General features: G+C 46.9%; 1 protein-coding gene across 2 annotated transcripts in view; it reads right to left on the minus strand.

The window, feature by feature from the left end:
- SZT2 (SZT2 subunit of KICSTOR complex) overlaps window positions 1-13,780 on the minus strand; it is a 51,914-nt gene that overhangs the window by 31,902 nt on the left and 6,232 nt on the right. Inside the window, exons 2-7 of one of the 2 annotated variants that reach the window (XM_061412232.1) lie at window positions 8,301-8,426; window positions 7,826-7,999; window positions 7,359-7,529; window positions 3,935-4,066; window positions 3,038-3,179; window positions 2,523-2,629 (exon numbers count right to left, since the gene is read on the minus strand). In XM_061412232.1, coding sequence (XP_061268216.1) covers window positions 2,523-2,629; window positions 3,038-3,179; window positions 3,935-4,066; window positions 7,359-7,529; window positions 7,826-7,999; window positions 8,301-8,426 — 852 coding nt within the window. Of the gene's footprint in view, window positions 1-2,522; window positions 2,630-3,037; window positions 3,180-3,934; window positions 4,067-4,524; window positions 6,972-7,358; window positions 7,530-7,825; window positions 8,000-8,300; window positions 8,427-13,780 lie in introns of those variants that run through there. The other variant, XM_061412233.1, reaches the window with a different exon arrangement.

Raw genomic sequence — 13,780 nt, forward strand, 5'->3', positions numbered from 1 at the left:
TCTGTCCCATTTTTAAGTTCCTTTCGTCCTCCTCCTCCTGCTGCTCTCTGATCCCATTAAGACTCCCAGGCCTTGAACCTTTGCTCTTTTCAAATCTATCCACGTCCTCCTGGGCCTCTTTTTACAACCTAGCCTGGACCACATGTTCAAACAACTTCTTATGCAACATTCCCAACTCCCAGGCCCTCCTCACCATTTTTCTGCTTCCACCTGGAAACCCCAACTAAGATCACAAGCTCTATACCCAGATCCCAAATGAGATCTTCAGTTCAGTTCAGTCTCTCAGTCGTGTCCGACTCTTTGCAACACCATGAATCGCAGCACGCCAGGCCTCCCTGTCCATCACCAACTCCCAGAGTTCACCCAAACTCATGTTCATCGAGTTGGTGATGCCATCCAGCCATCTCATCCTCTGTCGTCCCCTTCTCCTCCTGCCCCCAATCCCTCCCAGCATCAGGGTCTTTTCCAATGAGTCAACTCTTCGCATGAGGTGGCCAAAGTATTGGAGTTTCAGCCTCGGCATCAGTCCTTCCAATGAACACCCGGGATGGTCTCCTTTAGGATGGACTGGTTGGATCCCAAATGGAAGAAAAACTGCACAGTTGTGTAGGGTGGCGCCACACCAAAACGTATGACACCCAATGCAGCTGGTCCTTCAGGCTGGTCTTCAGCGTCATTCCTCCTCCTCAGCTCTGCCTCCCTCTCTCACAGCACATGTCTTCGCTTCTATCCTAGTCTCAGAGAAGCAAGGACACCCTTCTGCTCCAAGAATCCCTCAATTTATTTTTTGAGCCACCGCCCTCCTGTTAATTTAGGAACTTCAGCTTCCTTTCCTTTATTTTCAAACTCTGCTCCACCATGACCCTTTGGAAACATGAAGTCTCTAGCTTAAAACACAAATCAGAACAGCCCTCTCTTTCCACACTATCCTCCCCTCAGGCTGCCGTTCTCTCTCTCGAGCACGCTTGCTCCTCCCTTGTTCTGAACAACCAGATTCCACATGTCACTTGTCTCTACATCCTTCCCTTCTATCCACTCTTCCACACACTGCAATCATTTCTCTCACCGCCTCTTGACTGTAGTAGCCTCGAAAAAAATTTCCATAACCTCCTAATTGCCAAACCCAAAGGGCACTTTTCATTCCTCATTGTACAAGATCTCTCTATTGCCTCTCATGCTGTGAAGTACTCCTTTTTCCCCCCAAACCCTGAAATTCTTGACACCAGAGCCTTCTGGTTTTTGTCTGATTATTTCCTCTTCATTCTTTGCTGGGCCCCCTCTCTATGAACGGTCTTTAAACCCCAGTAGCCCCCAGGTTCTTTGGGGACGCTTATCTATTCTCAAATGCCCTGTGTAGGCTGCCCAAATCCTAACTCCCTCTCAGTTAGTGTGGACTCCTGAGTGTCTGAGCTACATGTCCGACTGCTAACGGCTACGAATAGCAGTCATTCACTATGCAATTCTGCACTATGCTAAACCCTTCAAATGCATCACCTCACCCACTGAGGAAGGTACTGTTACAATCTCCGTTTACAAATGAATCCACCCAAGAAGTGAAATGATGTGTCCACATCACACAGCCAGTAAGTGGAGCCAGGATTCCGGCCAGGCATGCCTGACTCCAAAGGTGACACAGAGCCCCCTGGAACAATGTGCACACGCCTGGCCTCATCGTACTGTCCGCACTCTACCCCAGCTGCTGCTCTGTTGACTCTGCTGGCTCCCAGTCATCAGTGAAGTCAGAAACCTGGAGACACCCTTAGCCCCTCTTTCTTGTTCACCCCTCCCACCTCGCTAATCATAAGTCATGTTGATGCCGCCCCTTCATTTCCTTAATGCTAACCCCCATTCTCTCTTACCCTGAATTCCCCTAGTTTAAGTCCTGATCCTCTCACCTGACCACTGCAATTAACAGCCTCCTCGCCTCCACTCTTGTCCCTCCCCCAGCAATGAGTGACATTTATAAAACATAAACCCAGTAAGTGACTTTCGTTCCCTCTATCAGCATCACCCACACAATTATGCTGGAACTCCTCTAACACAGCAGAAGCGCCTTTCCATGCTCTGGCCTATGCCTACCCTCTAGCCTCACTTTCCACAGCTCTCTGCCTTCTATCCTATAGCCTGTCAATCCAAACTGGCTGCAGGTCCCTGAATATATGCACTCCCTCCTCTGCTTAAGCTAGTTTGAGCTGGGTTTTCTGACCCTTGCAACTGCAACAGGAATAACTAATCTAATGAGGGAGGTGGGACTGGAACTGACTGCCAGACAGCAAATTCTGGATTCTTCTTACTATAACATGCTGTCTGTCACATCCTAAGGAAAGAACAAAGATGAGAATCCTCTCCCACCAATTTACTATCCTGTTCTAGACATGATGCTCCCTCCCCATCCCCACCATCCCTCCAGAACTATGCTATGGGCTTTACCTGGGAAACCACTGCCTACAAGAAAGTAACCAGCCACATTCCACCTGGTAAGGTGTGATACTTTCCTCTCCTCCTTCCCAGAAAGTCCTTACCTGCACAAAAGAACAGGCCACAGTGCCACTGCGAAGCTGGTTCAGCAGCGTCTCACAGACAGCAACATCGGGGACGCTGGTCACTCCATCCGTGATCACAATGATACCTGGAGCAGGAAGCATCAGACTCAGACCTGGGGTCCCTCCAGATCAGAGTCACAGGGAGGTGCCGAAGGGACAGGACCTCAGTGTCCACCAACCACTGTGTTTTATAATCCTCCAATACCTTTCCTTCTCCCCTTCCCTCCTGCTCCAACCTCTTGAGGGCTGGGTCCCAAACTCCTCCCAAGAGGTGATCTTGGAGCTCTGTTCCTTCCCACCAGGGTCCCTGCTGGTTGTCAGAGCTGGGGGTACTCGAGATACACACTACTGAACACTTACCTTTCACAAACAAGGAAACAGACGCACTTCCCTGCGGCCCACCAATCCTTTGGAACTTCTGTCTTTGCTGATAATACCACCCACCCTTCTGGTATCCCCCTTTCCCCAATCTCACCAACATTCCTCCTACTGACCTGCACTGGAGTTGGAGGGCAGCAGCTGCAGTGCCAGGATGCCCTGACGAATCATACTGACCAGTCCAAGATCAGCTGTCACCATGGAAACGCCCACTTTCCGGCCTGAGGGCTCCCCTGAGTCTGGGGACTGGTCCTCGGTCTGGCCCAAGTTACAGAAAAGACTGAATGGGACAGATGGCGCTGCCACCCCATCCACAGCAAAGCCAGAATTGATAGTCTAGCATTGCCCAGGCCAGACAGGCCTAATCCCATGAGCCCTCCAGTTCCCCCACTGTGTGGCCAAGTCCTGACTGTGCTCCTTCCCCGGCTGTGTGCTTGGAGGCTGATCCTCAGATGAGCAGGGCGTCCAGCACCAGGTGAAGCACCTCACTGGCCTGGAGCAGGCCTTCCCCACCTTTTGCCAGTAAGGCCCCCTTTACGTATTCTTCCATTGCCATTACGATATATATTAATACATCAATCAGATTAAGTCTTCAGACACACAGACCTGCCATCTGCCTGGCTACTTCTCAGATATCTAAAAGAACAAGAGAGTGCACTGTGGTGAACCCAAGCAGCTTTATTCCAGATTATACAAAATAGTGGAAATCAAAGTCACCCATGATCACCTTCTCAGATCCACTGGGGGAGAAGATTCAGGACTGAAATAACACAAGCAGCCTCCACATTTTCTCCCAGCAGCAGTGTGTATCTTGGGGAGTCTAGTAAGCCCTCTTCCAACAGGGACCTGCTGTGTGCACTCACTGGCACTTCTTTCCTTGGCGCCCTCTGCCCCTGGCTTTTAGCCCTTTTTTCCTGCTGTCTCTTCCCTCTATGACATTTGGCTTGTCCTTCCTCTGTCCCTTAACAGCTCTTCCTTCTAAGTGGCCTCTACCTGCTTTCTCTCCCACATACCTGGTTCTGGGGGTCATACTGCTGCTGTAGCATGGTGGCCACCTTATCCTCAAAGAGACAGAGCTGCGCATACACCTGCTGCAAGAACACCTCCTGCTGGGAAGGGTCCAAAAGGCAGCCCTGGACCAGCACCTGAGAAGCACAAGGGCAAGAGCGAGACATGAAGGGCAGGGGGACGCCGGGCAGTACCCCTCTGGCCTCCCTATTTATTTGCCATACTGGGCTGCCCCAAGCTCGCGCATGTGGGCGCCACTAACGTCTTCCAGTTTCCTCCATCTTGGCCTCCAGGACATCGTCTACAAGCTGCCCTATCTGGCCAGGAATTTGACTCATACTTTCTTATTCTTGTTGATTTCCAAGCATTGCACACCAAGCTGCTCTGGATCTTTTCTATTTCTTAAGCTTAGAATCTTATTCCCCCAATGAGTGTTCCTTCCTTCTCTTTACCCTTAGCAGATAACTCCCACCCACCATTTTCACAGAGAAAGGACACCAGTCAACAGGAACTCCCCACTCACCCTAACCTTCAGGGTGACTACTCTCTGACCCACCGAAAACGCCCTCAGCATTTGCCAGGCATTTGGATCTACCTGTGTTCTTGTTCTTCCTTTCAGGCTCCGAAGAAGATTCCTCTTCCTCTTTTTTCTCCCCAAAGCTAATACCTCCATCTAATCTTGGATCTTTTGTCTAACATCTTGGTTCTCTCTCCATGGGGTTTCCTTCCTTCTACTTTCAACGTGAGTACGTTCTCCCATCCTAAAAATTTGATACAGACCTGGCAGCCCCTGTGCTGGCCTTGGGGTCTCTCCTCTCTCCCTGTTCTCATCAGACTCCTACAATCTGCCCACTTCTCCCCAACCCCTGCCCTCCCACCCAACAGCTACTGCTTCACTCTCCATTCAGAACTGGGCCAGTGCGTGGGGACAGCCAGAAGAGGGCAGAGCGGGACTTAGGACGACTAAAGGCCTGACTGAGGAGAGGAAGACTGGGAACTGGGGCTGTGAAAAGATGAGCAAAATGTTCAGAGCTGTATTGTTCAGAAGAGTGAAAACTGAGTCAACCTAAGGATCCAACAACAAAAGTCTGGCTAAATATATAATGACAAAAACACGATAAAATATTAAGAGAGGCAGTCATTTAAAACTGCGCTTTCAAAAAATATTTAGTGATGTGGAAAAAATGCCCATATCATATGTTAAAAAAGCAGGGGTACCACTGGGTGTTTGGAATAAGCCTGATATTTCTTCTGTCTCTGGACTGAGTAGAGGTGATGAGGGAAATAAACGCATACTCAAAGAGAAGAAAGACATTCCATAACATGTCAAAAATAGCTATTTCTGAGAGGTTTATTACGAGCAAGTTCTGTAGGTTTTTAAAAAAAATATTTTATATATTTTCCAAATCTCCTTCAAAGGGCATATAGTATAAACGTGACAACTTTTTGTTTTGAAAAACAGCAGGATGCCTCTTGAGGAAGTTGCCTCACTTCTTAGCTGACTTAGTAACAAGTGGCCCTGGAGGCTTACCTAAGCTCTCAGTCCTCATCTTCTCCACAGTGGTTGTCCTTGTTCAGAACTCACCTCCTCTGCCATGCTGCAATAATCTTCCGCCTGTTCTCCCTAGTCCAGAATTTGCCCGCAATTCTTCTCATTGGCCACAAACAAGTGTCATCTTCCTAATGTACACATCTGATTCTGTCACTGACATTCCAAACCTCCAAGAGTTCTCTACTACCTGTGACTAATAATTTCAGTAGCTAACATTTGCACGTTTTCTGTGTGACAGGCATTGTTTTATTAACAAATGCTTGATATGTATTAATTCAGTAACCATGCAATATTGGTGACATCCCCATTTTGGAGAAAAGACCCAGATGCACACAGAGGTTAAGTAACTTGCATAAGAACACATAGCTGGGAAGGGGTACAGCCAGGAAGCACATGAGGCATCTGCAGATACAGATGCTCTTTACCACCAAACTCCCCTGTAGAATAAAGTGCAAGTTCTTAGCCATGACATCCAAGGCGTTTCCTAATTCTGTCCCCGCTTCTCTCTCTAGTCTCCCCTTTACCACCCTCCTAACCCTCCCATCACTCAATCTTCATTGTGGCCAGCTGAGTAACATGTGGCTCCCTAGAACCCCAGTGACTGACAGCACAGTTTCACAGCTCTATGTCTTTGCTTCTGCTGGCCCCTCTGCCTGGAAAGCCCATTTCCTCTGTTTTCAATAATTAACATCAATTCATCCTTCAAGACTCAGTTCAAATGTCTTGGTCCAAAAGTCTCTCCTGCTGCTACTCCAGGCTGGCTGGGTGCTCCCACAGCACCTGAGTCATAACTTATCAGTGCCCTTATCACTTTCAACTGAAATGATCTCTTTCAATATCTGTCTACCCCACTAAGCTCTCAACCCCTCCCAGTAGGACGAACAGGGTCTGATTCATCAAGGACCTAGCCCAGGCCTGGCATCGATTGGGCTTCACTAAGTGTTTATCAAAGTGAACCAAGTGTTGAGTGATTACCTAACATCTAAACTTTTCTCACCTTGACCATGAGTACCTGCAAAGCCTGATCTCTGCCTGGGGATGTAGTCCACCACCAACAGTCCTAACACCAGCACTAGGAGAATACTTTAATCCTGGGTAGAGGGCTGGGACCCAGGCATGTACCCAATGCCATATGCATATTTCAGCTCCTCAGATGCTGTTTCTTGCATCCTCCTCTCTCAAAGCCAGTTTGATAGCTAAGCTGACAATGCAGCCATCAGGAACAGTTTCAGGGTAAGCCCCTACCAATGAGTTAAGGGTGGTTACAAGCAGATGAGAGGAAACTAGGCCAATACTTATCTAAGCCCAAAACAGATATTCCAGTAACAGACTTGGCCATTCTCCAAAAGGAGTGCCTTCTGATAGCCTGTCTGGGTGTCGGATAAGCCTGTAATTATCTGTATGGTCAGCATTAACACCCGACAGCTCGCAGGGCTCAGAAGAAAAATGACCCTCCTCTCTCCTTGGAAGAAATTATGTTTCTGGGTCTTTGTTATATTTCAAAACCACAAAACTGTGCCAAAAGACCATCTCCTAGAGGCAGTGCAAGGAGTTAGGACAGTATCAAGTCTTCCGATGGAACTAAAAGGGGCAGGGGAGAGAAGAGATGTCCAGGAGCAGAACCAGAGACTGACAGGAGCCATGAGAGAGGCATTTGTCCAGTCAGTGCCAACGCACCTGATGCTTATGGGAAGGCCCTTTAAGGCCAGAGCAACAGACACTTTTAAAGAGGAGAGAGACTTGCAGAGATGACTAGGAATAGGTTTGAGGAGGGCTGGGGACTTTGGGCATGGAGAGTAGAGACAGGATAAGGACTTGGTCAGTGGACTACCCAAAATGAGGTCTGAGGATACAGACATGGAGAGAGGATGCAATACCTGATGGGACTGCAGGCCAATGATGGAGGAGTAGGCCTGGATAGTGACGTAGATCTCAGGCTGGAAGTCGATACAAGATCCAGGCACTCGGAAGGGCCGGAGCAGCCCGCCTAGGCAGCGGGAGAGGGCATGGAAAACTTCATCAAACAAGATCTCCCCTGTGGAATCATCCTGAGGGCAATGCAAAGAAAGGTCTCTCAAGGGTAACCAAACACAGCCCCGAGCAGAAGGCAGATATAAGCAGCTTCTGGGGTTGAGATTCTTCAGGTTGATCATACCCCCCAACACAGTGCACAGATGGGACGGGCTCTGTCTTCAAACACCCACCATTCCTTCACACACCTGTCTCCTTTTCACCATGGTACCACTGTGGGATCATTCTTCACTTATCTCAGGCTACCTCTTCTTACTTCTCACTTCCTACCCAATCCTTTCTTCCCACTGCCTCCCCTCAACCAACCCCTTACCACAATGCCGGTAGATGGGCTGAGGTCCAGCTCAATGACAAACCGATACTGCCAGGCCAGGAAGGTGACCCGGGTGGATGGTACAAGGAGGAAGGGCCTGGGCACCACCGGCTCATCTGGCTGCCACCCAGGAGGCAGGACACTGAGGACTTCCAGCTCCTGCTCAGACTGAAGCTGATGATGGAGAGAAGAGGGAAGAGTCAGGGAAGTCGCCCCTTTCTCTCCAGGACCTGACTTCCAGACCCAAAATGACACACCACTGGCTCTACCTCCCGCAACCCAACCAAGTACTTCTCCAAGCTGGAAAAATGACTAGACAAAATTTCCCCTGTGAAATTTTGTGGGCAAGGTCACTTGCCCCTCCTCGAATTGGACCCCTCAAGAGTTAGTCTCCCCTCCTGTTTCCAGCAGTCTCCTAAAAAAAAACCAGATCCTCGGGGTCAGCCCTCACGTTGCGCATGCTTCTGGGCCTCACCAGCGTCTCTTGGGGTGTGGCCTGCACAGTCTGGTGCAGGTGATTGAGGAACCAAGCCAGGCGAACATTTCGGGAGATTCGATAATCCTTTTTCATCAACAGGAACACCTGCCCAGCTTCTTCCACCTAGAGATAAAGAGATATTTTAAAAATCTATAAAAACTCACTAGTCCCAGGGACTTCCCTGGTGGTACAGCAGCTAAGACTCCATGCTCCCCAAGCAGGCGGCCTGGGTCTGATCCCTGGTCAGGGAACTAGGGGCTTGCCAGGTGGCTCCATGGGTAAAGAATCTGCCTGCAATGCAGGAGACACAGGTTTGATCCCTGGGTCAGGAAGATCCCCTGGAGGAGGACATTGCAACCCTCTCCAGTATCCTTGCTGGGAGAATCCCATGGACAGAGGAACCTGGTGGGCTACGGTTCATGGGGTCACAAAGAATTGGGCATGACTGAAGTGACTCAGCATGCACACAGGGAACTGGATCCCATGTGTCTCAACTAAGGGTTCACATGCTGCAACTAAAGATTCGTGTGGCCACAACTGAGACCTGGCACAGCCAAATAAGTATTTTTTTAAAATCCACTAGTTGCCAGTACATATAGATCACAGTGCAAGTAACTTGTCCAAAAAGCTCGGAATCCATTACCGAGAGGCGAGGCAGCAGAGGTGAAATGGTTACCCCCACTTCAGTGCAATGGGCTTCCCAAGGATTCAATTCTCATCTCTTGGTTCCCATTTCTCCTCTAAAGACATCTATGCAGATCAAGTGACCTTTGTACACTTCAATGGATATGTGAGTTTCTCCTATAAACTCTAAGTTCTTTGAGGGCAGGGATTGCATCTTGCTCTATTTTTGTGTCCCTGTGCTTAGCAAATCGCTTAAAACAGAACAGACACTCAATAATGCCCGGCAGTTCCTCCTACTAAGTCTTGACAACAGCAGGGAGTGAGAGCTCTTCACTGGGTGAATGGCAAGCCTACTGAAGACCTCAAAGCCCAACTTCTGTGGGTCACAGTCTACCTCCCCATCCTTCTCAGCTGTCAACGCTCCAGTTCCTTCCTTCCGTTGCCTCACAGGCAGTCAGTTCAACTGTGTCCTAACGACCATCTGTTCCGTTGCCTGTGTCCTCACCTGTCGCGACAAAAGCCCAGCCAACTCTTGACTTAGGATGAATTTAACTTTCTTCCTTATCCACACATACATTGCACCGGCTGTACACTCTGATGGAAAGAAGCTTCCCACCTTGCCAGTGGTGCCACTTCTAGAGAACGTCACCAATCATCTCACCTTTTCCTGCTCAGCAACCCTTCCTTAGTCCCCTCAGGTTTTACAATCTGCCTACTCCCGTGGTCCCAGCAGATGAACCTGCCTACAGTTTTGCAGAGAAATAAGGGTCAGCTGGCCTGAACTCTTCAATGTTTCCTCAAGATTAACCCTTATCAGTAACATCCTTTACTCCCTTACTCTTGCCTCAGATGAAAAGCTTACTCTCCTCTCCTACTTAGACAAACTGCAAATTTCTCTTCCCATGTTCCTAGTGAGGGGGGAAATGCCAGGCTACGAGGAAGTGAGCAGAAGTCAGTGATATCCTGTTGAGAAATGGGATGTTGAAATGAAGATTTTTTTTTCTCCAATAATGGGGAAATACCCATGGAGAAGAGATGGAAAAAGTCCTGGAAAAGCAATAATGATGGATATCTGATGCTGGAGAAGAGTTTGGAGAGCAGAGATGCAACGACTAATGATGAAGAAAGACCTTTCTCTCCAAGACAGAAGGCAAGCATAAAGAGATACAGAAGCAACGGATAGACGTACAAGTATATGGCTGAGTGCTTTCACTGTTCACCTGGAATTACCACAACATTTTTAATCAGCTATATCCCAATACAAAATAAAAAGTTTAAAGTTTGGGGAAAGAGATACAAAAAGGGACACTGGAAAATGGCAGGGATGAGAGTAGGAGTAGGAAGAGGGAAGAAACACATATTTCTTGAGTACCTAAAATACATTCAATAGAACACTGGAGAGGTTAAGTATAAGAACTTCAGATTCGGACAGCCTGGGTTTGAATCCCAATTCAGCCTCCTATTAGCAGTGAGATTGTGGAAAAGGTACTTAACCTATATAAGTCTTAGTGTCCTCATCTATAAAATGAAGATAGTACTGGTATTAGATTTACCAGCACCAATCCTAATACCAATTGAATTGCGCTGTTCTGCGGATGAAGGAAAACCATGTATATGAAGTCGTCAGCAGAGTGCGTGGCACTTAGTTAGAACACAATAGAAGTTAACTATTACAGATTATGACCAGGCTCAACACTAGGCCCTTTACCTACGTAACCACGTTCAGTCTTCAGACAAAACATTTAACAGAAGTTAAGTGGAGATCCAAAAAAGTTAGGCGGCTTAGCAGAATTTGTAGTTCAGTTCAGTCGTTCAGTCGTGTCCACCTCTTTGCGACCCCATGGGCTGCAGCATGCCAGGCTTCCCTGTCCATCACCAACTCCCGGAGCTTGCTCAAACTCCCGTCCATCAAGTCAGTGATGCCATCCAACCATCTCATTCTCTGTCGTCCCCTTCTCCTCCTGCCTTCAATCTTTCCAAGCATCAGGGTCTCTTCCAATGAGTCAGTTCTTCGCATCAGGTGGCCAAAGTATTGGAGTTTCAGCATCAGTCCTTCCAATGAATATTCAGAATTTTCTTTAGGGTTGACTGGTTGGATCTCCTTGCAGTCCAAGGGACTTTCAAGAGTCTTCTCCAGCACCACAGTTCAAAAGCATCAATTCTTCGGTGCTCAGCTTTCTTTATAGTCCAACTCTCACATCCATATATGACTACTGGAAAAACCCTAGCTTTGACTTTTGTCAGACCTTTGTCAGCAAAGTAATGTCTCTGCTTTTTAGTATGCTGTATAGGTTGGTCATAGCTTTTCTTCCAAGGAGCAAGCATCTTTTAATTTCATGGCTATGGTCACCATCTGCAGTGATTTTGGAACCCCAAAAAAGTAGTCTCTCACTGTTTCCATTGTTTCCCCATCTATTTGCCATAAAGTGATGGGACCGGATGCCATGATCTTAGTTTTTTGAATGTTGAGCTTCAAGCTAGCTTTTTGACTTTCATTAAGAGGCTCTTTAGATCTTCTTTGCTTTCTGCCATAAAGGTGGTGTCATCTGCATATCTGAGGTTATTGACATTTCTCCTGGCAATCTTGATTCCAGCTTGTGCTTTACCCAGCCCAGCATTTTGCATTATGTACTCTGCATATAAGTTAAATAAGCAGGGTGACAACATACAGCCTTGACATACTCCTTTCCCTATTTGAAACCAGTCTGCTGTTCCATGCCCAGTTCTAACTGTTGCTTCTTGACCTGCATACAGATTTCTCAGGAGGGAGGTCAGGTGGTCTGCTATTCCCATCTCTTTCAGAATTTTCCACAGTTTGTTGTGATCCACACAGTCAAAGGCTTTGGCATAGTCAATAAAGCAGATGTTTTTCTACAACTCTCTTGCTTTTTCAATGATCCAATGGATGTTGGCAATTTGATCTCTGGTTCCTCTGCCTTTCCTAAATCCACCCTGAACATCTGGAAGTTCATGGTTCACATACTATTGAAGCTTGGCTTGGAGAATTTTGAGCATTACTTTGCTAGCATGTGAGATGAGCGCAATTGTGCAGTAGTTTGAACATTCTTTGGCATTGCCTTTCTCTGGAATTGGAATGAAAACCGATCTTTTCCAGTCCTGTGGCCGTTGCTAAGTTTTCCAAATTTGCTGGCATATTGAGTGCAGCACTTTCACAGCATCATCTTCTAGGATTTGAAATAGCTCAGCTGGAATTCCATCACCTCCACTAGCTTTGTTCATAGTGATGCTTTCTAAGGCCCACTTGACTTCACATTCCAGGATGTCTGGCTCTAGGTCAGTGATCACACCATCGTGATTATCTGGGTCATGAAGATCTTTTTTGTACAGTTCTTCTGTGTATTCTTGCCACCTCTCTTAATATCTTCTGCTTCTGTTAGGTACACACCATTTCTGTCCTTTACTGTGCCCACCTTTGCATGAAATGTTCCCTTGGTATCTAATTTTCTTGAAGAGATCTCTAGTCTTTCCCATTCTATTGTTTTCCCCTACTTCTTTGCATTGATCACTGAGCAAGGCTTTCTTATCTCTCCTTGCTATTCTTTGGAACTCTGCATTCAGGTGGGTATTGGGTATATCTTTCCTGTTCTTTGCCTTTAGCTTCTCTTCTTTTCTCAGCTATTTGTAAGGCCTCTTCAGACAACCATTTTGCCTTTTTGCATTTCTTTTCCTTGGGGATGGTCTTGATCATTGCCTTCTGTACAATGTCATGAATTTCCATCCATAGTTCCTCAGGCACTCTATCAGATCTAATCCCTTGAATCTATTTGTCACCTCCACTGTATAATTGTAAGTGATTTGATTTAGGTCATACCTGAATGGTCTAGTGGTCTAGAATTTGTAGGCACAGGGTCAGAAGTCAAGCCCATGCCTGATGAGCTGAAAGCCCATCTACTGAGCTTAACATATGGATCAAACTGGGGCTTAGGAGCAGAAAAGTTTTAAAATGGTTACAAGAAGGAACATGATGGAGGTTTATAAAGGATGCTGTGACATAATTCAAAAAGACAATTTAAACATCAATGTGATGCGATTCAGTATTACTCTGTGTTGTCTCTATACTATCTAAAATCACACTTTGGGAAATACCACTGTTATACTGTTATCCTGCATGGGCCTGAGGTAGGCCCTGGCTACCTTGTTATTTCCTAGTTATTCCTAGTTATTTCCTATCATTTCTAACCATCATTCCCCTCAGAAGGTCCCATCAAATCGAATGCTCTTATTGCCAAACTCTTAAAAAGGCAAACGGGGTCTAATTGGCTTGAAAGGAAATAGCGGCAATTACATGCCCTCTTTCTCTGATCCCTGGTCTCAGAATGAGTTACTTTTACAAACTAGGCAACCTCTCCCTCTGGATTGGCTGTGTGGCCTTAGTGACCTCTCTTGTATACATGTTGACTGTGCCACGGTTCTTATCTTGAAAAAGGCTGGGTTGGGTTCAGAATTATCAGAATAAGAAGGATATCCCAGTTCAGCAGCCCTTTCTGTTTATCACTCTATCCCCGGAGTCTGGTGCACGGCCTGGCAATAGGATGCGCTATACAATTTTGCTGAATAAGTGAATTCACTCTATGTTCTAAGCAAAGCAAATGCAACATTTAAAACCAATCATAGGCAGTACAACTCTTCTCAAGGTGAGGTCATCATAACATTAGTCTCCATGCTATTTTCCTTTTGTTCTTCTTTGGTGGTGAGTAAAGATATATTTTTTTTTAAATGCCAGTTTGTTTCAGCTGTGCAAGGAAATAGCCAGGAAAGGGTTTTGTGGCCCATACTGGGCCAGGGTTAAAGGAGGGAGAGCACAGGTCTATGTGTCAGCACCATAAGGAGAG

This window comes from Bos javanicus, chromosome 3 (assembly GCF_032452875.1).
Source record: "Bos javanicus breed banteng chromosome 3, ARS-OSU_banteng_1.0, whole genome shotgun sequence".
In the NCBI taxonomy this organism is placed as follows: Eukaryota; Metazoa; Chordata; class Mammalia; order Artiodactyla; family Bovidae; genus Bos; species Bos javanicus.